The sequence below is a fragment of the Pseudophryne corroboree genome, chromosome 9 (genome assembly GCF_028390025.1).
Source record: "Pseudophryne corroboree isolate aPseCor3 chromosome 9, aPseCor3.hap2, whole genome shotgun sequence".
Taxonomy (NCBI): domain Eukaryota; kingdom Metazoa; phylum Chordata; class Amphibia; order Anura; family Myobatrachidae; genus Pseudophryne; species Pseudophryne corroboree.
The window spans coordinates 235,214,400-235,238,703 of NC_086452.1; the positions used below are offsets into that span (position 1 = coordinate 235,214,400).

Genomic DNA, 24,304 nt, shown 5'->3' on the forward strand with positions numbered 1-24,304 from the left:
TACTAGTTACGAGTATACTATCTCTTTATCAACCAGTCTATATTAGCAGCAGACACAGTACAGTGCGGTAGTTCACGGCTGTGGCTACCTCTGTGTCGGCACTCGGCAGCCCGTCCATAATTGTATATACCACCTAACCGTGGTTTTTTTTTCTTTCTTTATACATACATACTAGTTACGAGTATACTATCTCTTTATCAACCAGTCTATATTAGCAGCAGACACAGTACAGTGCGGAAGTTCACGGCTGTGGCTACCTCTGTGTCGGCACTCGGCAGCCCGTCCATTATTGTATATACCACCTAACCGTGGTTTTTTTTTCTTTCTTTATACATACATACTAGTTACGAGTATACTATCTCTTTATCAACCAGTCTATATATTAGCAGCAGACACAGTACAGTGCGGTAGTTCACGGCTGTGGCTACCTCTGTGTCGGCACTCGGCAGCCCGTCCATAATTGTATATACCACCTAACCGTGGTTTTTTTCTTCTTCTTTATACATACATACTACTACGACATCTCTTTATCAACCAGTCTATATTAGCAGCAGACACAGTACAGTACGGTAGTTCACGGCTGTGGCTACCTCTGTGTCTGCACTCGGCAGGCAGTCCGTCCATAATTGTATACCACCTAACCGTGGTTTTTTTTTCTTTCTTCTTTATACATACATAGTTACATAGACATCTCTTTATCAACCAGTCTATATTAGCAGCAGACACAGTACAGTACGGTAGTTCACGGCTGTGGCTACCTCTGTGTCTGCACTCGGCAGGCAGTCCGTCCATAATTGTATACCACCTAACCGTGGTTTTTTTTTCTTTCTTCTTTATACATACATAGTTACATAGACATCTCTTTATCAACCAGTCTATATTAGCAGCAGACACAGTACAGTACGGTAGTTCACGGCTGTGGCTACCTCTGTGTCTGCACTCGGCAGGCAGTCCATAATTGTATACTAGTATCCATCTCCATTGTTTACCTGAGGTGCCTTTTAGTTGTGCCTATTAAAATATGGAGAACAAAAATGTTGAGGTTCCAAAATTAGGGAAAGATCAAGATCCACTTCCACCTCGTGCTGAAGCTGCTGCCACTAGTCATGGCCGAGACGATGAAATGCCAGCAACGTCGTCTGCCAAGGCCGATGCCCAATGTCATAGTACAGAGCATGTCAAATCCAAAACACCAAATATCAGAAAAAAAAGGACTCCAAAACCTAAAATAAAATTGTCGGAGGAGAAGCGTAAACTTGCCAATATGCCATTTACGACACGGAGTGGCAAGGAACGGCTGAGGCCCTGGCCTATGTTCATGGCTAGTGGTTCAGCTTCACATGAGGATGGAAGCACTCAGCCTCTCGCTAGAAAAATGAAAAGACTCAAGCTGGCAAAAGCAGCACAGCAAAGAACTGTGCATTCTTCGAAATCCCAAATCCACAAGGAGAGTCCAATTGTGTCGGTTGCGATGCCTGACCTTCCCAACACTGGACGTGAAGAGCATGCGCCTTCCACCATTTGCACGCCCCCTGCAAGTGCTGGAAGGAGCACCCGCAGTCCAGTTCCTGATAGTCAGATTGAAGATGTCAGTGTTGAAGTACACCAGGATGAGGAGGATATGGGTGTTGCTGGCGCTGGGGAGGAAATTGACCAGGAGGATTCTGATGGTGAGGTGGTTTGTTTAAGTCAGGCACCCGGGGAGACACCTGTTGTCCGTGGGAGGAATATGGCCGTTGACATGCCAGGTGAAAATACCAAAAAAATCAGCTCTTCGGTGTGGAGGTATTTCACCAGAAATGCGGACAACAGGTGTCAAGCCGTGTGTTCCCTTTGTCAAGCTGTAATAAGTAGGGGTAAGGACGTTAACCACCTCGGAACATCCTCCCTTATACGTCACCTGCAGCGTATTCATAATAAGTCAGTGACAAGTTCAAAAACTTTGGGTGACAGCGGAAGCAGTCCACTGACCAGTAAATCCCTTCCTCTTGTAACCAAGCTCACGCAAACCACCCCACCAACTCCCTCAGTGTCAATTTCCTCCTTCCCCAGGAATGCCAATAGTCCTGCAGGCCATGTCACTGGCAATTCTGACGATTCCTCTCCTGCCTGAGATTCCTCCGATGCATCCTTGCGTGTAACGCCTACTGCTGCTGGCGCTGCTGTTGTTGCTGCTGGGAGTCGATGGTCATCCCAGAGGGGAAGTCGTAAGCCCACTTGTACTACTTCCAGTAAGCAATTGACTGTTCAACAGTCCTTTGCGAGGAAGATGAAATATCACAGCAGTCATCCTGCTGCAAAGCGGATAACTGAGGCCTTGACAACTATGTTGGTGTTAGACGTGCGTCCGGTATCCGCCGTTAGTTCACAGGGAACTAGACAATTTATTGAGGCAGTGTACCCCCGTTACCAAATACCATCTAGGTTCCACTTCTCTAGGCAGGCGATACCGAGAATGTACACGGACGTCAGAAAAAGACTCACCAGTGTCCTAAAAAATGCAGTTGTACCCAATGTCCACTTAACCACGGACATGTGGACAAGTGGAGCAGGGCAGGGTCAGGACTATATGACTGTGACAGCCCACTGGGTAGATGTATGGACTCCCGCTGCAAGAACAGCAGCGGCGGCACCAGTAGCAGCATCTCGCAAACGCCAACTCTTTCCTAGGCAGGCTATTCTTTGTATCACCGCTTTCCAGAATACGCACACAGCTGAAAACCTCTTACGGCAACTGAGGAAGATCATCGCGGAATGGCTTACCCCAATTGGACTCTCCTGTGGATTTGTGGCATCGGACAACGCCAGCAATATTGTGTGTGCATTAAATATGGGCAAATTCCATCACGTCCCATGTTTTGCACATACCTTGAATTTGGCGGTGCAGAATTTTTTAAAAAACGACAGGGGCGTGCAAGAGATGCTGTCGGTGGCCAGAAGAATTGCGGGACACTTTCGGCGTACAGGCACCACGTACAGAAGACTGGAGCACCACCAAAAACTACTGAACCTGCCCTGCCATCATCTGAAGCAAGAAGTGGTAACGAGGTGGAATTCAACCCTCTATATGCTTCAGAGGTTGGAGGAGCAGCAAAAGGCCATTCAAGCCTATACAATTGAGCACGATATAGTAGGTGGAATGCACCTGTCTCAGGCGCAGTGGAGAATGATTTCAACGTTGTGCAAGGTTCTGATGCCGTTTGAACTTGCCACACGTGAAGTCAGTTCAGACACTGCCAGCCTGAGTCAGGTCATTCCCCTCATCAGGCTTTTGCAGAAGAAGCTGGAGACATTGAAGGAGGAGCTAACACGGAGCGATTCCGCTAGGCATGTGGGACTTGTGGATGGAGCCCTTAATTTGCTTAACAAGGATTCACGGGTGGTCAATCTGTTGAAATCAGAGCACTACATTTTGGCCACCATGCTCGATCCTAGATTTAAAGCCTACCTTGGATCTCTCTTTCCGGCAGACACAAGTCTGCTGGGGTTGAAAGACCTGCTGGTGACAAAATTGTCAAGTCAAGCGGAACGCGACCTGTCAACATCTCCTCCTTCACATTCTCCCGCAACTGGGGGTGCGAGGAAAAGGCTCAGAATTCCGAGCCCACCCGCTGGCGGTGATGCAGGGCAGTCTGGAGCGACTGCTGATGCTGACATCTGGTCCGGACTGAAGGACCTGACAACGATTACGGACATGTCGTCTACTGTCACTGCATATGATTCTCTCAACATTGATAGAATGGTGGAGGATTATATGAGTGACCGCATCCAAGTAGGCACGTCACACAGTCCGTACTTATACTGGCAGGAAAAAGAGGCAATTTGGAGGCCCTTGCACAAACTGGCTTTATTCTACCTAAGTTGCCCTCCCACAAGTGTGTACTCCGAAAGAGTGTTTAGTGCCGCCGCTCACCTTGTCAGCAATCGGCGTACGAGGTTACATCCAGAAAATGTGGAGAAGATGATGTTCATTAAAATGAATTATAATCAATTCCTCCGCGGAGACATTGACCAGCAGCAATTGCCTCCACAAAGTACACAGGGAGCTGAGATGGTGGATTCCAGTGGGGACGAATTGATAATCTGTGAGGAGGGGGATGTACACGGTGATATATCGGAGGGTGATGATGAGGTGGACATCTTGCCTCTGTAGAGCCAGTTTGTGCAAGGAGAGATTAATTGCTTCTTTTTTGGGGGGGGGTCCAAACCAACCCGTCATATCAGTCACAGTCGTGTGGCAGACCCTGTCACTGAAATGATGGGTTGGTTAAAGTGTGCATGTCCTGTTTTGTTTATACAACATAAGGGTGGGTGGGAGGGCCCAAGGACAATTCCATCTTGCTCCTCTTTTTTCTTTTCTTTTTCTTTGCATCATGTGCTGATTGGGGAGGGTTTTTTGGAAGGGAAATCCTGCGTGACACTGCAGTGCCACTCCTAAATGGGCCCGGTGTTTGTGTCGGCCACTAGGGTCGCTAATCTTACTCACACAGTCAGCTACCTCATTGCGCCTCTTTTTTTCTTTGCGTCATGTGCTGTTTGGGGAGGGTTTTTTGGAAGGGACATCCTGCGTGACACTGCAGTGCCACTCCTAAATGGGCCCGGTGTTTGTGTCGGCCACTAGGGTCGCTAATCTTACTCACACAGTCAGCTACCTCATTGCGCCTCTTTTTTTCTTTGCGTCATGTGCTGTTTGGGGAGGGTTTTTTGGAAGGGACATCCTGCGTGACATTGCAGTGCCACTCCTAGATGGGCCCGGTGTTTGTGTCGGCCACTAGGGTCGCTAATCTTACTCACACAGCTACCTCATTGCGCCTCTTTTTTTCTTTGCGTCATGTGCTGTTTGGGGAGGGTTTTTTGGAAGGGACATCCTGCGTGACACTGCAGTGCCACTCCTAGATGGGCCCGGTGTTTGTGTCGGCCACTAGGGTCGCTAATCTTACTCACACAGCTACCTCATTGCGCCTCTTTTTTTCTTTGCGTCATGTGCTGTTTGGGGAGGGTTTTTTGGAAGGGCCATCCTGCGTGACACTGCAGTGCCACTCCTAGATGGGCCCGGTGTTTGTGTCGGCCACTAGGGTCGCTAATCTTACTCACACAGCTACCTCATTGCGCCTCTTTTTTTCTTTGCGTCATGTGCTGTTTGGGGAGGGTTTTTTGGAAGGGACATCCTGCGTGACACTGCAGTGCCACTCCTAGATGGGCCCGGTATTTGTGTCGGCCACTAGGGTCGCTTATCTTACTCACACAGCGACCTCGGTGCAAATTTTAGGACTAAAAATAATATTGTGAGGTGTGAGGTATTCAGAATAGACTGAAAATGAGTGTAAATTATGGTTTTTGAGGTTAATAATACTTTGGGATCAAAATGACCCCCAAATTCTATGATTTAAGCTGTTTTTTAGTGTTTTTTGAAAAAAACACCCGAATCCAAAACACACCCGAATCCGACAAAAAAAATTCGGTGAGGTTTTGCCAAAACGCGTTCGAACCCAAAACACGGCCGCGGAACCGAACCCAAAACCAAAACACAAAACCCGAAAAATTTCAGGCGCTCATCTCTACTTTTTACACATTAAGGTAGACAGCGTCCCCTTTTTACACATTACGGCAGACAGAGCCCCCTTTTTACACATTACGGCAGACAGCGTCCCTTTTTACACATTATGGCAGACATCGTCCCCTTTTTACACATTACGGCAGACAACGTCTGTCATCCCCCCAGTCCCTATACACACCACTGGCGTCTCTATAATGGGTGCAGTGTGTACGGTGCACACGGGCCCCTAAATCCAGAGGGGGCCCCCACCGCACACGCTGCACCCATTTTCGGAATACTCACCCCTCCGTAGTCCCGCGGCGACGTCCACGGCGGTGTTAAAACTCCATGAAAATGGCCCAGTGGCCATTTTCACGGAGTTCTGCGCATGCGCAGTAGAGAAATCTCAGGGAAAATAGCCACCGCGCCATTTTCCCGGGGATCTGCGCATGCTCAGTAGAGTCTGAGCGCTCTAGTGCTCAGACTCTTCCCGCTGCTGGCAGAGAGGAGGGGGCCCGAACGTAGGAGGCTGCACCCGGGCCTCCTCCTCTCTTAAAACGCCCCTGATACACATGCACACACTCTGTCCCCTGTAGTCACCACTCACACTTTATCTCCATGGTGAATGACTGCAGGAGTAATTAGTCAGAAGGTGAGAGAGCACTGAGCAGGTAGGGCTGCACACAATTTGCCAAGGCCAAGTCGGGGCGTGGCCTAATCGCGGACCCCCATGACCACGCCCCCTTTAAAAATCCCCGAACCATAGAGCACGCACCTCCAGCTGCTGACCTGGCCGGGAGAGCAGGAGATCTGGGAATGCAGGCAAGGCCAGCAGCACATCAGTTCACCTGCCCCTCTCAAGCTGGGCCGGCGTGGGGGCGTGACCAACAAGTATTGCTGGGCGGGGTCTCCGCCTTGCTTTCTCGGGGTCTGCAGGCTTCAAAGTCCCCCTCCCTTCTCCTCCTCCCCTCGCTCCGGTGACCGCGCACATCACAGGGCACAGGCGTCTTTTAATGAGTCAGTCTGACTCATTACAATGCTGCACACTTTGTGCCCCTTGAACGGGTATGCGGGCAGTGGGAGCGCAGGGGGAATATGCGCTCTAACTAGGTGTGCGCTGTGGCAACGCCCCTTCTGCACACACCTAGTTACGGCACTGCAACCCGCTTATTGTCAGTGTTAACGTGGTATGAGATTTCAGATTGAACACACCCCACCCACATCTAACTCTCTCAGCACATGTTAAATCTGCCCCCCTCCCTCCCTGCGATGGACATGGTTTTGCCTATCTGCTAACAAATTTGCAGTTACGATCAGGTCTGAATCAGGCCCCAAGAGCATGAAACCCCTGGCAACGAGCTTGACACCCTGAGCGTGAAAACCCCTGGCACCACGCATGGAACCAAGAGCATGAATGTTTTGGCTTGGGGTAGAAACATTTCTACTTACGCCACTGATACTGCAATTTAGATAGACAAAAATATATTTAACCTGAAGTTAGAAGGTTTGCATGGCATCATTTATACTGCCTAGATAGGAAAATAACATATCAGATAGGAATAATAAACATGCAATGAAAGAATAATTGTATGTAAATGTACTTACTGATACAGGCTGCAGGTGGAGACCAGCCATTTGATGTGCATACACGGGGTTTAGTTGGTTCAACCTGGATTGTAAAACCTTCATTACACTGCAGCGCAATTTCATCTCCTTCTTTGTAGGCAGACTTCTCAGATATCAATCTACCATTGGCCACTTGTTGATACTGGTTGCAGGTAATTTCTAGGAAAATATGACATAAAAATGTAAATAAAACACCATGTCACCCCTGTCTGTCTGCCCCTCCCCTTCAGAATGTACGTTCTCATGAGCAGGGCCCCCTCCCCTCTTCCCTCTCTTAGACCATTTGGTACTCCATACTCCCTACAACGGCACCTAGCCCTCGATTTCTGCCACCCGGATGATTATTTCAGTGTCCTGTCGCTTATGCAGAAATGTTTATTTACCATGGACTTGTCCTACATTGTCTTATAATATACTGTAAGCTGTTGTTTTCTTGTCTTACTCATTTGTTTATGTACAGTACTTTGTTGTTAGGCACTGCAGATCCATTGTGGCAGATTATAAATAAATGATAATAGTAATAATAGTAATAATAATAATAATAATAATAATAATAATAAAAATTATACACACACAAACGTTGGCATACTCTGCAGTATGTTTGTGACAAGAATATAAGCTATCTATAAGGAGACTCTGAGTGCCGCTACTTTGTTTCTGCCTACACATTCTACTGTACAGCACACAGAGGGCACCTGAGCATTTTTGCTTCATTTAAGTGGAGTGCCGGACTGTGGGGGTCATTCCGACCAGATCGCACACTAGGATTTTTCGCTGCGCTGCAATCACGTCAATGCGCAGGAGCGTCGTACGGGTACAAAGCGAATCGTTGCTGAGTAATGGATTTAACAAAGAATTCATTCGCACAGCCGATCACAAGGAGATTGACAGGAAGAAGGCGTTTGAGGGTGTCAACTGACCGTTTTCTGGGAGTGTTTGGAAAAACGCAGGCGTGTTCAAGTGTTTGCAGGGTGGGTTTCTGACATCAATTCCAGGACTGGACAGGCTGAAGTGATCGCAGCGGCTGAGTAAGTCCAGAGCTACTCAGAGACTGCACAAAACTTTTTTTGTAGTGCTCGGCTGCTCATGTGATTGCACACTTGCAAAGCTAACATACACTCCCCTATAAGCGGCGAGTATCTGTTCGCAGCACTGCAAAAAATAGCTAGCGAGCAATCAACTCGGAATGACCCCCTAAATACCATTTCACACAAACATGTACAAACACACACATATGCAATGATTTTGTATTTTGACAACCTAGTAATGCAACAATTGATTGAAAATATATTTTTTTCTTTCCATTAAACTCCTTAACTAAATATGCTATGAATTAATAAAGAAAATAATAACAACAACCTTGAACTATAATAAATAACGGGTGGTCTTCAGTATGCCGACTGTCGGGATCCCGGCGCACGGTATACCGGCGCCGGAATCCCGACAGCCGGCATACCAACATTTTTTCTCCCTCGTGGGGGTCCACGACTCCCCTAGAAGGAGAATAAAATAGCGTGGCGCGCGTAGCGCGACACCGTGCCCGCAGCGCGGCGAGCGCAGCGAGCCCACAAGGGGCTCATTTGCACTTGCCACGTTGTCGGTATGCCGGCGGTCGGGCTCCCGGTGCCGATATGCTCGTCGCCGGGAGCCCGGCCGCCGGCATACCATACTACACCCTAAACAACCACGCATACAAAAAATAGCTTTGCTTTACATTTGGTCATCAATTTATTCAAAACAGTTTAACTATAACTCATACGGTGGCAATAAAAGAACATCAGCAGATTAGACTATCATTCTCTGCATTGCAATCTATCAGCAGCCTCTCTTAAGAGCCCTATATACTAGAGATGAGCGGGTTCGGTTCCTCGGAATCCGAACCCGCCCGAACTTCAGTTTTTTCTTCACGGGTCAGAGCGACTCGGATCTTCCCGCCTTGCTCGGTTAACCCGAGCGCGCCCGAACGTCATCATCCCGCTGTCGGATTCTCGCGAGGCTCGGATTCTATCGCGAGACTCGGATTCTATATAAGGAGCCGCGCGTCGCCGCCATTTTCACACGTGCATTGAGATTCATAGGGAGAGGACGTGGCTGGCGTCCTCTCCGTTTATAGAGAGTGAGACTACTAGAGTAGAGAGAGACACAGTATTATTTACTTTAGTAATTTTGGGGAGCATTAGGAGGAGTACTACTACTTGCTGAAGTGATAGATAGATAGTGTGACTGTATAATGTATATCTGACTTGTGGGGGAGACACTGACAGTGGGGAGCAGTTAGAGTCTGAGAGCAGGACTCAGGAGTACATATAACGTACAGTGCACACTTTTGCTGCCAGAGTGCCACACTGCCATTGTGACCACACTGACCACCAGTATAATATATATTGTGATTGTCTGCTTAGGAGTACTACTTGCAAGTTGCTGATAGTGTGACCAGTGACCTGACCACCAGTTTAATTAATCACCACCAGTTTAATATATATATATATATATATATATATATATATATAATTGTATATAATATATATATAATTGTATATGTATTGTATACCACCTACCCGTGGTTTTTTTTTTTCTCTTTCTTCTTGATACATACTACTATAGTAGCTTACTGTAGCAGTCTGCGGTGCTGCTGAGCTGACAGTGTCCAGCAGGTCCGTCATCAGTCATTACATAATAAATATATATACCTGTCCGGCTGCAGTACTAGTGATATTATATATATAAATATATATATTAATTTCATCTCATTATCATCCAGTCTATATTAGCAGCAGACACAGTACGGTAGTCCACGGCTGTAGCTACCTCTGTGTCGGCAGTCGCTGGTCCATCCATAATTGTATACCACCTACCCATGGTTTTTTTTTTCTTTCTTCTTGATACATACTACTATAGTAGCTTACTGTAGCAGTCTGCGGTGCTGCTGAGCTGACAGTGTCCAGCAGGTCCGTCATCAGTCATTACATAATAAATATATATACCTGTCCGGCTGCAGTACTAGTGATATTATATATATATATATATATATATATATTAATTTCATCTCATTATCATCCAGTCTATATTAGGAGCAGACACAGTACGGTAGTCCACGGCTGTAGCTACCTCTGTGTCGGCAGTCGCTGGTCCATCCATAATTGTATACCACCTACCCGTGTTTTTTTTTTTCTTTCTTCTTGATACATACTACTATAGTAGCTTACTGTAGCAGTCTGCGGTGCTGCTGAGCTGACAGTGTCCAGCAGGTCCGTCATCAGTCATTACATAATAAATATATATACCTGTCCGGCTGCAGTACTAGTGATATTATATATATATATATATATATATATTAATTTCATCTCATTATCATCCAGTCTATATTAGCAGCAGACACAGTACGGTAGTCCACGGCTGTAGCTACCTCTGTGTCGGCAGTCGCTGGTCCATCCATAATTGTATACCACCTACCCGTGGTTTTTTTTTTCTTTCTTCTTGATACATACTACTATAGTAGCTTACTGTAGCAGTCTGCGGTGCTGCTGAGCTGACAGTGTCCAGCAGGTCCGTCATCAGTCATTACATAATAAATATATCTACCTGTCCGGCTGCAGTACTAGTGTGATATTATATATATATATATTGATTTCATCTCATTATCATCCAGTCTATATTAGCAGCAGACACAGTACGGTAGTCCACGGCTGTAGCTACCTCTGTGTCGGCAGTCGCTCGTCCATCCATAAGTATACTAGTATCCATCCATCTCCATTGTTTACCTGAGGTGCCTTTTAGTTGTGCCTATTAAAATATGGAGAACAAAAATGTTGAGGTTCCAAAATTAGGGAAAGATCAAGATCCACTTCCACCTCGTGCTGAAGCTGCTGCCACTAGTCATGGCCGAGACGATGAAATGCCAGCAACGTCGTCTGCCAAGGCCGATGCCCAATGTCATAGTACAGAGCATGTAAAATCCAAAACACCAAATATCAGTAAAAAAAGGACTCCAAAATCTAAAATAAAATTGTCGGAGGAGAAGCGTAAACTTGCCAATATGCCATTTACCACACGGAGTGGCAAGGAACGGCTGAGGCCCTGGCCTATGTTCATGGCTAGTGGTTCAGCTTCACATGAGGATGGAAGCACTCAGCCTCTCGCTAGAAAAATGAAAAGACTCAAGCTGGCAAAAGCACCGCAAAGAACTGTGCGTTCTTCGAAATCCCAAATCCACAAGGAGAGTCCAATTGTGTCGGTTGCGATGCCTGACCTTCCCAACACTGGACGTGAAGAGCATGCGCCTTCCACCATTTGCACACCCCCTGCAAGTGCTGGAAGGAGCACCCGCAGTCCAGTTCCTGATAGTCAGATTGAAGATGTCAGTGTTGAAGTACACCAGGATGAGGAGGATATGGGTGTTGCTGGCGCTGGGGAGGAAATTGACAAGGAGGATTCTGATGGTGAGGTGGTTTGTTTAAGTCAGGCACCCGGGGAGACACCTGTTGTCCGTGGGAGGAATAGGGCCGTTGACATGCCTGGTGAAAATACCAAAAAAATCAGCTCTTCGGTGTGGAAGTATTTCAACAGAAATGCGGACAACATTTGTCAAGCCGTGTGTTGCCTTTGTCAAGCTGTAATAAGTAGGGGTAAGGACGTTAACCACCTCGGAACATCCTCCCTTATACGTCACCTGCAGCGCATTCATAATAAGTCAGTGACAAGTTCAAAAACTTTGGGCGACAGCGGAAGCAGTCCACTGACCAGTAAATCCCTTCCTCTTGTAACCAAGCTCACACAAACCACCCCACCAACTCCCTCAGTGTCAATTTCCTCCTTCCCCAGGAATGCCAATAGTCCTGCAGGCCATGTCACTGGCAATTCTGACGAGTCCTCTCCTGCCTGGGATTCCTCCGATGCATCCTTGCGTGTAACGCCTACTGCTGCTGGCGCTGCTGTTGTTGCTGCTGGGAGTCGATGGTCATCCCAGAGGGGAAGTCGTAAGCCCACTTTTACTACTTCCACCAAGCAATTGACTGTCCAACAGTCCTTTGCGAGGAAGATGAAATATCACAGCAGTCATCCTGTTGCAAAGCGGATAACTGAGGCCTTGACAACTATGTTGGTGTTAGACGTGCGTCCGGTATCCGCCGTTAGTTCACAGGGAACTAGACAATTTCTTGAGGTAGTGTGCCCCCGTTACCAAATACCATCTAGGTTCCACTTCTCTAGGCAGGCGATACTGAGAATGTACACGGACGTCAGAAAAAGACTCACCAGTGTCCTAAAAAATGCAGTTGTACCCAATGTCCACTTAACCACGGACATGTGGACAAGTGGAGCAGGGCAGGGTGAGGACTATATGACTGTGACAGCCCACTGGGTAGATGTATGGACTCCCGCCGCAACAACAGCAGTGGCGGCACCAGTAGCAGCATCTCGCAAACGCCAACTCTTTCCTAGGCAGGCTACGCTTTGTATCACCGGTTTCCAGAATACGCACACAGCTGAAAACCTCTTACGGCAACTGAGGAAGATCATCGCAGAATGGCTTACCCCAATTGGACTCTCCTGTGGATTTGTGGCATCGGACAACGCCAGCAATATTGTGTGTGCATTAAATCTGGGAAAATTCCAGCACGTCCCATGTTTTGCACATACCTTGAATTTGGTGGTGCAGAATTTTTTTAAAAACGACAGGGGCGTGCAAGAGATGCTGTCGGTGGCCAGAAGAATTGCGGGACACTTTCGGCGTACAGGCACCACGTACAGAAGACTGGAGCACCACCAAAAACTACTGAACCTGCCCTGCCATCATCTGAAGCAAGAAGTGGTAACGAGGTGGAATTCAACCCTCTATATGCTTCAGAGGTTGGAGGAGCAGCAAAAGGCCATTCAAGCCTATACAATTGAGCACGATATAGGAGGTGGAATGTACCTGTCTCAAGCGCAGTGGAGAATGATTTCAACGTTGTGCAAGGTTCTGCAACCTTTTGAACTTGCCACACGTGAAGTCAGTTCAGACACTGCCAGCCTGAGTCAGGTCATTCCCCTCATCAGGCTTTTGCAGAAGAAGCTGGAGGCATTGAAGGAGGAGCTAAAAGGGAGCGATTCCGCTAGGCATGTGGGACTTGTGGATGGAGCCCTTAATTCGCTTAACAAGGATTCGCGGGTGGTCAATCTGTTGAAATCAGAGCACTACATTTTGGCCACCGTGCTCGATCCTAGATTTAAAACCTACCTTGGATCTCTCTTTCCGGCAGACACAAGTCTGCTGGGGTTCAAAGACCTGCTGGTGACAAAATTGTCAAGTCAAGCGGAACGCGACTTGTCAACATCTCCTCCTTCACATTCTCCCGCAACTGGGGGTGCGAGGAAAAGGCTCAGAATTCCGAGCCCACCCGCTGGCGGTGATGCAGGGCAGTCTGGAGCGACTGCTGATGCTGACATCTGGTCCGGACTGAAGGAACTGACAACGATTATGGACATGTCATCTACTATCACTGCATATGATTCTCTCACCATTGAAAGTTGCCCTCCCACAAGTGTGTACTCCGAAAGAGTGTTTAGTGCCGCCGCTCACCTTGTCAGCAATCGGCGTACGAGGTTACTTCCAGAAAATGTGGAGAAGATGATGTTCATTAAAATGAATAATAATCAATTCCTCCGTGGAGACATTGACCAGCAGCAATTGCCTCCACAAAGTACACAGGGAGCTGAGATGGTGGATTCCAGTGGGGACGAATTGATAATCTGTGAGGAGCGGGATGTACACGGTGATATATCGGAGGATGATGATGAGGTGGACATCTTGCCTCTGTAGAGCCAGTTTGTGCAAGGAGAGATTAATTGCTTCTTTTTCGGTGGGGGTCCAAACCAACCCGTCATTTCAGTCACAGTCGTGTGGCAGACCCTGTCACTGAAATGATGGGTTGGTTAAAGAGTGCATGTCCTGTTTATACAACATAAGGGTGGGTGGGAGGGCCCAAGGACAATTCCATCTTGCACCTCTTTTTTCTTTCATTTTTATTTGCGTCATGTGCTGTTTGGGGAGTGTTTTTTGGAAGGGCCATCCTGCGTGACACTGCAGTGCCACTCCTAGATGGGCCAGGTGTTTGTGTCGGCCACTAGGGTCGCTTATCTTACTCACACAGCTACCTCATTGCGCCTCTTTTTTTCTTCTTTGCGTCATGTGCTGTTTGGGGAGTGTTTTTTGGAAGGGCCATCCTGCGTGACACTGCAGTGCCACTCCTAGATGGGCCAGGTGTTTGTGTCGGCCACTAGGGTCGCTTATCTTACTCACACAGCTACCTCATTGCGCCTCTTTTTTTCTTCTTTGCGTCATGTGCTGTTTGGGGAGTGTTTTTTGGAAGGGCCATCCTGCGTGACACTGCAGTGCCACTCCTAGATGGGCCAGGTGTTTGTGTCGGCCACTAGGGTCGCTTATGTTACTCACACAGCTACCTCATTGCGCCTCTTTTTTTCTTCTTTGCGTCATGTGCTGTTTGGGGAGTGTTTTTTGGAAGGGCCATCCTGCGTGACACTGCAGTGCCACTCCTAGATGGGCCAGGTGTTTGTGTCGGCCACTAGGGTCGCTTATCTTACTCACACAGCTACCTCATTGCGCCTCTTTTTTTCTTCTTTGCGTCATGTGCTGTTTGGGGAGTGTTTTTTGGAAGGGCCATCCTGCGTGACACTGCAGTGCCACTCCTAGATGGGCCCGGTGTTTGTGTCGGCCACTAGGGTCGCTTATCTTACTCACACAGCTACCTCATTGCGCCTCTTTTTTTCTTCTTTGCGTCATGTGCTGTTTGGGGAGTGTTTTTTGGAAGGGCCATCCTGCGTGACACTGCAGTGCCACTCCTAGATGGGCCCGGTGTTTGTGTCGGCCACTAGGGTCGCTTATCTTACTCACACAGCTACCTCATTGCGCCTCTTTTTTTCTTCTTTGCGTCATGTGCTGTTTGGGGAGTGTTTTTTGGAAGGGCCATCCTGCGTGACACTGCAGTGCCACTCCTAGATGGGCCAGGTGTTTGTGTCGGCCACTAGGGTCGCTTATCTTACTCACACAGCTACCTCATTGCGCCTCTTTTTTTCTTCTTTGCGTCATGTGCTGTTTGGGGAGTGTTTTTTGGAAGGGCCATCCTGCGTGACACTGCAGTGCCACTCCTAGATGGGCCCGGTGTTTGTGTCGGCCACTAGGGTCGCTTATCTTACTCACACAGCTACCTCATTGCGCCTCTTTTTTTCTTTGCGTCATGTGCTGTTTGGGGAGTGTTTTTTGGAAGGGCCATCCTGCGTGACACTGCAGTGCCACTCCTAGATGGGCTCGGTGTTTGTGTCGGCCACTAGGGTCGCTTAGCTTAGTCATCCAGCGACCTCGGTGCAAATTTTAGGACTAAAAATAATATTGTGAGGTGTGAGGTGTGACCTAGAACATGTCGACCTAAAGACCCTGTCGACCTAGACACCCTGTCGACCTAGTTACTGTCGACCAATAGTGGTCGACCAAGACATTGTCGACCTAGTTACTGTCGACTTTCAGTCTGGATCCCCAGTTTCAGACAGGATGGCAGATTTCAAAAATAGTCCCCAAACAGCACATGATGCAAAGAAAAAAATAGGTGCACCAAGGTCGCTGGATGGCTAAGCTAAGCGACACAAGTGGGTGACACAAACACCTGGCCCGTCTAGGAGTGGCACTGCAGTGTCAGACAGGATGGCACTTCAAAAAAACAGTCCCCAAACAGCACATGATGCAAAGAAAAAAAGAGGTGCACCAAGGTCGCTGGATGACTAAGCTAAGCGACACAAGTAGCCGACACAAACACCTGGCCCATCTAGGAGTGGCACTGCAGTGTCAGACAGGATGGCACTTCAAAAAAATAGTCCCCAAACAGCACATGATGCAAAAAAAATGAAAGAAAAAAGAGGTGCAAGATGGAATTTTCCTTGGGCCCTCCCACCCACCCTTATGTTGTATAAACAGGTCATGCACACTTTAACAAACCCATAATTTCAGCCACAGGGTCTGCCACACGATTGTGAACGAAATGACTGGTTGGTTTGGGCCCCCACCAAAAAAGAAGCAATCAATCTCTCCTTGCACAAACTGTCTCTACAGAGGCAAGATGTCCACCTCCTCTTCCTCCGATTCCTCACCCCTTACACTGTGTACATCCCCCTCCTCACAGATTATTAATTCGTCCCCACTGGAATCCACCATCTCAGGTCCCTGTGTACTTTCAGGAGGCAATTGCTGGTGAATGTTTCCACGGAGGAATTGATTATAATTCATTTTGATGAACATAATCTTCTCCACATTTTCTGGAAGTAACCTCGTACGCCGATTGCTGACAAGGTGAGCGGCTGCACTAAACACTCTTTCGGAGTACACACTGGAGGGGGGGCAACTTAGGTAAAATTAAGCCAGTTTGTGCAAGGGCCTCCAAATTGCCTCTTTTTCCTGCCAGTATACGTACGGACTGTCTGACGTGCCTACCTGGATGCGGTTACTCATATAATCCTCCACCATTCTTTCAATGGTGACAGAATCATATGCAGTGACAGTAGACGACATGTCAGAAATCGTTGGCAGGTCCTTCAGTCCGGACCAGATGTCAGCACTCGCTACAGACTGCCCTGCATCACCGCCAGTGGGTGTGCTCGGAATTCTTAGCCTTCTCCTCGCACCCCCAGTTGCGGGAGAATGTGAAGGAGGAGCTGTTGATGGGTCACGTTCCGCTTGACTTGACAATTTTCTCACCAGCAGGTCTTTGAACGTCTGCAGACTTGTGTCTGCCAGAAAGAGAGATACAATGTAGGTTTTAAATCTAGGATCGAGCACGGTGGCCAAAATGTAGTGCTCTGATTTCAACAGATTGACCACCCGTGAATCCTGGTTAAGCGAATTAAGGGCTCCATCCACAAGTCCCACATGCCTAGCGGAATCGCTCTGTTTTAGCTCCTCCTTCAATGTCTCCAGCTTCTTCTGCAAAAGCCTGATGAGGGGAATGACCTGACTCAGGCTGGCAGTGTCTGAACTGACTTCACGTGTGGCAAGTTCAAAGGGTTGAAGAACCTTGCACAATGTTAAAATCATTCCCCACTGTGCTTGAGTCAGGTGCATTCCCCCTCCTTTGCCTATATCGTAGGCAGATGTATAGGCTTGAATGGCCTTTTGCTGCTCCTCCATCCTCTGAAGCATATAGAGGGTTGAATTCCACCTCGTTACCACCTCTTGCTTCAGATGATGGCAGGGCAGATTCAGGACTGTTTGCTGGTGCTCCAGTCTTCAGCACGCGGTGGCTGAATGCCGAAAGTGGCCCGCAATTCTTCGGGCCACCGACAGCATCTCTTGCACGCCCCTGTCGTTTTTTAAATAATTCTGCACCACCAAATTCAATGTATGTGCAAAACATGGGACGTGCTGGAATTTGCCCACATGGAATACACGCACAATATTGGTGGCGTTGTCCGATATCACAAATCCCCAGGAGAGTCCAATTGGGGTAAGCCATTCTGCGATGATGTTCCTCAGTTTCCGTAAGAGGTTTTCAGCTGTGTGCCTCTTCTGGAAAGCGGTGATACATAGCGTAGCCTGCCTAGGAACGAATTGGCGTTTGCGAGATGCTGCTACTGGTGCCGCCGCTGCTGTTCTTGCTGCGGGAGGCAATACATCTACCCAGTGGGCTGTCACAGTCATATAGTCCTGAGTCTGCCCTGCTCCACTTGTCCACATGTCCGTGGTTAAGTGGACATTGGGTACAGCTGCATTTTTTAGGACACTGGTGACTCTTTTTCTAACGTCTGTGTACATTTTCGGTATCGCCTGCCTAGAGAAATGGAACCTAGATGGTATTTGGTACCAGGAACACAGTACCTCAATCAATTCTCTAGTTCCCTGTGAATTAACGGTGGATACCGGAAACACGTTTCTCACCACCCAGTCTGCCAAGGCCTGAGTTATCCGCTTTGCAGCAGGATGACTGCTGTGTTATTTCATCTTCCTCGCAAAGGACTGTTGGACAGTCAATTGCTTACTGGAAGTAGTACAAGTGGTCTTCCGACTTCTCCTCTGGGATGACGATCGACTCCCAGCAGCATCAACAGCAGCGCCAGCAGTAGTAGGCGTTACACTCAAGGATGCATCGGAGGAATCCCAGGCAGGAGAGGACTCGTCAGACTTGACAGTGACATGGCCTGCAGGACTATTGGCTTTCCTGTCTAAGGAGGAAATTGACACTGAGGGAGTTGGTGGTGTGGTTTGCAGGAGCTTGGTTACAGGAGGAAGGGATTTAGTGGTCAGTAGACTGCTTCCGCTGTCACCCAAAGTTTTTGAACTTGTCACTGACTTCTGATGATTGCGCTCCAGGTGACGTATAAGGGAGGATGTTCCTAGGTGGTTAACTTCCTTACCCCTACTTATAACAGCTTGACAAAGGCAACACACGGCTTGGCACCAGTTTTCCGCATTTCTGTTGAAATAATTCCACACCGAAGAGGTGATTTATTTTGTATTTTGACCAGGCATGTCAATGGCCATATTCGTCCCATGGACAACAGGTGTCTCCCCGGGTGCCTGACTTAAACAAACCATCTCACCATCAGAATCCTCCTTCTCAATTTCCTCCCCAGCGCCAGCAACACCCATATCCTCATCCTGGTGTATTTCAACAGTGACATCTTCAATTTGACTATCAAGAACTGGACTGTGGGTGCTCCATCCAGCACTTGCAGGGGGCGTGCAAATGGTGGAAGGCGCCACCTCTTCCCGTCCAGTGTTGGGAAGGTCAGGCATCGCAACCGACACAATTGGACTCTCCTTGGAGATTTGTGATTTAGAAGAACACACAGTTCTTTGCTGTGATTTTGCCATCTTAACTCATTTAAGTTTTCTAGCAGGAGGATGAGTGCTTCCATCCTCATGTGAAGCTGAACCACTAGCCATGAACATAGGCCAGGCCCTCAGGCGTTCCTTGCCACTCGGTGTCGTAAATGGTACATTGGCAAGTTTACGCTTCTCCTCAGACGATTTTGATTTAGATTTTTGGGTTAATTTACTGAGCTTTATTTTTTTGGATTTTACATGCTCTCTACTATGACATTGGGCATCGGCCTTGGCAGACAACGTTGATGGCATTTCATCGTCGTGGCCATGACTAGTGGCAGCAGCTTCAGCACGAGGTGGAAGTGGATCTTGATCTTTCCCTATTTTACCCTCCACATTTTTGTTCTCCATTTTTTAAGGTGTGGAATTATATGCCAGTAATATATCAATAGCAATGGCCTACTACTATATATACAGCGCACAACTGAAATGCACCACAGGTATGGATGGATAGTATACTTGACGACACAGAGGTAGGTAGAGCAGTGGCCTACTGTACCGTACTGCTATATATTATATACTGGTGGTCAGCACACTGTGCAAAACTGAAATGCACCACAGGTATGAATGGATAGTATACTTGACGACACAGAGGAAGGTAGAGCTGTGGCCTACTGTACCGTACTGCTATATATTATATACTGGTGGTCAGCAAACTGTGCAAAACTTAAATGCACCACAGGTATGGATGGATAGTATACTTGACGACACAGAGTTAGGTAGAGCAGTGGCCTACTGTACCGTACTGCTATATATTATATACTGGTGGTCAGCAAACTGTGCAAAACTTAAATGCACCACAGGTAAGGATGGATAGTATACTTGACGACACAGAGGTAGGTAGAGCAGTGGCCTACTGTACCGTTCTGCTATATATTATATACTGGTGGTCAGCAAACTGTGCAAAACTGAAATGCACCACAGGTATGGATGGGATAGTATGCTTGACGACACAGAGGTAGAGCAGTGGACTACTGTACCGTACTGCTATATATATAGTTATACTGGTGGTCAGCAACATTCTGCACTGTCCTCCTACCAGGGCCGGCTCTAGGCATGTTAGAATAGAGCGGCCGCGCAGGGCGCCACCCTTAATGGGCGCCGCGCGCTGGCGCCGCCATATTCGAACATGGAGCCGGCCCTGTGCACTGCAGCATCGTGTGACTTGTGTGCGCTATACGCGCTGAGCGGTTCCGGTGTCTAACGTCAGATGCCGGCGCCACACAGCGCACACAAGTGCCTTGGACTTGGAGGCTTCCTGGCCGCCCGCCCGCACCCGGACCTGCACTGCATCCGCCCGCCCGCACCCGGACAGCAGTACTCCTCCCCCTCCAACGCCCCAGGTATTTGGGGGGGGGGGTGAATCATTTATGGATGGCACTGTGGGGACATGTATCTGGCACTGTGGGGGCATTTATCTGGCACTGTGTGGACATTTATCTGGCACTGGGGGCATTTATCTGGCACTGTGGGGGCATTTATCTGGCACTGTGTTGACATTTATCTGGCACTGGGGGCATTTATCTGGCACTGTGGGGGCATTTATCTGGCACTGTGGGGACATTTATCTGGCACTGTGGGCATTTTTCTGTCACTGTGGGGGCATTTATCTGGCACTGTGGGGGTCATATCTGGCACTGTGGGGGCATTTATGTAGCACTGTGGGGTCATATCTGGCACTGTGGGGGCATTTATGTAGCACTGTGGGGGCATTTATGTAGCACTGTGCGGTCATATCTGGCACTGTGGGGGCATTTATCTGGCACTGTGGGGGCATTTATCTAGCACTGTGGGGGCTTTTCTGTATATGGCACTGTGGGGGCATTTATCTGGCACTGTGGGGGCATTTATCTAGCACTGTGGGGGCTTTTCTGTATCTACATATCTGGCACTGTGTGGCCATTTATGTATCTGGCATTGCTGGGGGGGCATGTCATGTGTTGCTGGCACTGCTGGGGGGCATGTCATGTGTAGCTGGAACGGCTGGGGAGCATATCATGTAGTGTTTCCGCTAGGCGTCTGTGGCTAGGCAATGTGTCTAACGTGCTCTGCCTGGCGCAAAGTGTCTAACGTGCTCTGCCTGTCGTAAAGTGTCTAACGTGCTCTGCCTGGCACAAAGTGTCTAACGTGCTCTGCCTGGCGCAAAGTGTCTAACGTGCTCTGCCTAGCGCAAAGTGTCTAACGTGCTCTGCCTGGCGCAAAGTGTCTAACGTGCTCTGCTTGGCGCAAAGTGTCTAACGTGCTCTGCCTGGCGCAAAGTGTCTAACGTGCTCTGCCTGGCGCAAAGTGTCTAGGAGGTTCTACTTGGTGCAGTGTGTATTAACTGCACTACTGTGTGGTGTAATGTGAATTGCCACTATTATGTGGCCACGCACCTTCCTCACGAAGCAACGCCCCTAAATTTTTGCTGCGCGCCTACGGCACGCACTGTCCATGCTTTACCATGTGGGTAGATGAGCACCAAGCATTACAGTATGTACATCATTTTGCCCTCCTAACTTAAAAATGTGCCCTCCCTGCCCTAACAAATGAACACTATCGTGTAGCTGGCACTGCTGGGGGGCATATTGTGTGTAGCTGGTACTGCTGGGGGGCATATCATGTCTATCTGGCACTGCACATTATGTGTATCTGACACTATACTGGAGACATTGTGTGTAAGGAACACTACTGTGGCTGTTATGTGTAAGGCTGCTAATTGTGAGCGCAGAGGGGGTGTGAAAACATATTTATTTATAGTCTAATAATATGACGTTATGAGGCCACGCCCACTTTCCAAGAGGCCATGCCCACTTTTCCTGGAGCGCGCGCACCTTGCTTTTACATGTTTTCGCTCAGGGTGCTAGTAGGCCTGGAGCCGGCCCTGCCTCCTACTATATACTACAATGCAGCAATGATATGGATCGTGTTTCAGGCAGAGAACGTATAATACTGGTGGTCACTGGTCAGCAAAACTCTGCACTGTCCTCCTACTATATAATACTGCTGGTCCCCAGTCCCCACAATAAAGCAATTAGCACACTGAGCACAGATATATGCACCACACTGAGCACAGATATGGAGCGTTTTTCAGGCAGAGAACGTAGATATTTGCATTTGCAGCACACTGAGCACAGATATTTGCAGCACACTGAGCACAGATATTTGCAGCACACTGAGCACAGATATTTGCAGCACAATTTGCAGCACACTGAATATAGAAACTGAGAGGACGCCAGCCACGTCGTCTCACGATCATCTCCAATGCACGAGTGAAAAATGGCGGCGACGCGCGGCTCCTTATACAGAATACGAATCTCGCGAGAATCCGACTGCGGGATGATGACGTTCGGGCGCGCTCAAGTTAACCGAGCAAGACAGGAGGATCCGTGTCTGCTCGGAACCGTGTAAAAAAAGGTGAAATTCGGGGGGGTTGGGATCCCGACGAACCAAACCCGCTCATCACTAGTGACTTTTACCTAGTGGCATTTTGAAGAACTGAGCAGCCACCCAAAGAAGGGGAACGGTGTTAATTTGGGACCATTGGGTCCATTGCTGGTGGTACCCTGAGGATTATATATCAGGGCTCAAGAAGTGATATATATAACTAGTGATGAGCGGGTTCGGTTCGTCGGAATCCGAACCCGCCCGAACTTCACCTGTTTTTGCACGGGTCCGAGCAACTCGGATCATCCCGCCTTGCTCGGTTAACCCGAGTGCGCCCGAACGTCATCTTCCCTCGGTCGGATTCTCGCGAGATTCGTATTCTATATAAGGAGCCACGCGTCGCCGCCATTTTTCACTTGTGCATTGGAGATTACCATGAGAGGACGTGGCTGGCGTCCTCTCAGTTTCTATGTTCAGGGGGCTGCAAATAGCTGTGCTCAGTGTGCTGCAAATATCTGTGCTCAGTGTGCTGCAAATATCTGTGCTCACACTGCTTTATTGTGGGGACTGGGGACTACCAGTATTATATAGGAGGAGTACAGTGCAGAGTTTTGCTGACCAGTGACCAGTGACCACCAGTATTATACGTTCTCTGCCTTAAAAAATGCTCCATATCTGTGCTCAGTGTGCTGCAAATATCTGTGCTCACACTGCTTTATTGTGGGGACTGGGGACCAGCAGTATTATATAGGAGGAGTACAGTGCAGAGTTTTGCTGACCAGTGACCACCAGTATTATACGTTCTCTGCCTGAAAAACGCTCCATATCTGTACTCAGTGTGCTGCAAATATCTGTGCTCACATTGCTTTATTGTGGGGACTGGGGACCAGCAGTATTATATAGGAGGAGTACAGTGCAGAGTTTTGCTCACCAGTGACCACCAGTATTATACGTTCTCTGCCTGAAAAACGCTCCATATCTGTGCTGCATTGTAGTATATATAGTAGGAGTACAGTGCATAATTCTGCTGACCACCAGTATATAATATATAGCAGTACGGTACAGTAGGCCACTGCTCTACCTACCTCTGTGTCGTCAAGTATACTATCCATCCATACCTGTAATGCATTTCAGTTTTGCACAGTTTGCTTACCACCAGTATATAATATATAGCGGTACGGTACAGAAGGCCACAGCTCTACATACCTCTGTGTCGTCAAGTATACTATCCATCCATACCTGTGGTGCATTTAAGTTTTGCACAGTTTGCTTACCACCTGTATATAATATATAGCAGTACGGTACAGAAGGCCACTGCTCTACCTACCTCTGTGTCGTGAAGTATACTATCCATCCATATCTGTGGTGCATTTCAGTTTTGCACAGTTTGCTGACCACCAGTATATAATAAATAGCAGTACGGTACAGAAGGCCACTGCTCTACCTACCTCTGTGTCGTCAAGTATACTATCCATCCATACCTGTGGTGCATTTAAGTTTTGCACAGTTTGCTGACGACCAGTATATAATATATAGCAGTACGGTACAGAAGGCCACTGCTCAACCTACCTCTGTGTCGTCAAGTATACTATCCATCCATACCTGTGGTGCATTTCAGTTTTGCACAGTTTGCCATCCTGTCTAACACTGCAGTGCCACTCCTAGATGGGCCAGGTGTTTGTGTCGGCCACTTGGGTCGCTTAGCTTAGCCATCCAGCGACCTTGGTGTACCTCTTTTTTTCTTTGCATCATGTGCTGTTTGGGGACTATTTTTTGAAGTGCCATCCTGTCTGACACTGCAGTGCCACTCCTAGATGGGCCAGGTGTTTGTGTCGGCCACTTGGGTCGCTTAGCTTAGCCAACCAGCGACCTTGGTGCACCTCTTTTTTTCTTTGCATCATGTGCTGTTT

General features: G+C 48.1%; 1 protein-coding gene across 1 annotated transcript in view; it reads right to left on the bottom strand.

Annotated features, from left to right (window-relative positions):
- The window catches only part of LOC134958791 (complement factor H-like), a 258,602-nt gene that overhangs the window by 74,605 nt on the left and 159,693 nt on the right, over positions 1-24,304 (bottom strand). The window contains exon 7 of the mRNA XM_063941517.1: positions 7,142-7,321. Within this exon, the coding sequence (XP_063797587.1) occupies positions 7,142-7,321 (180 nt within the window). The remainder of the gene's footprint in view (positions 1-7,141; positions 7,322-24,304) is intronic.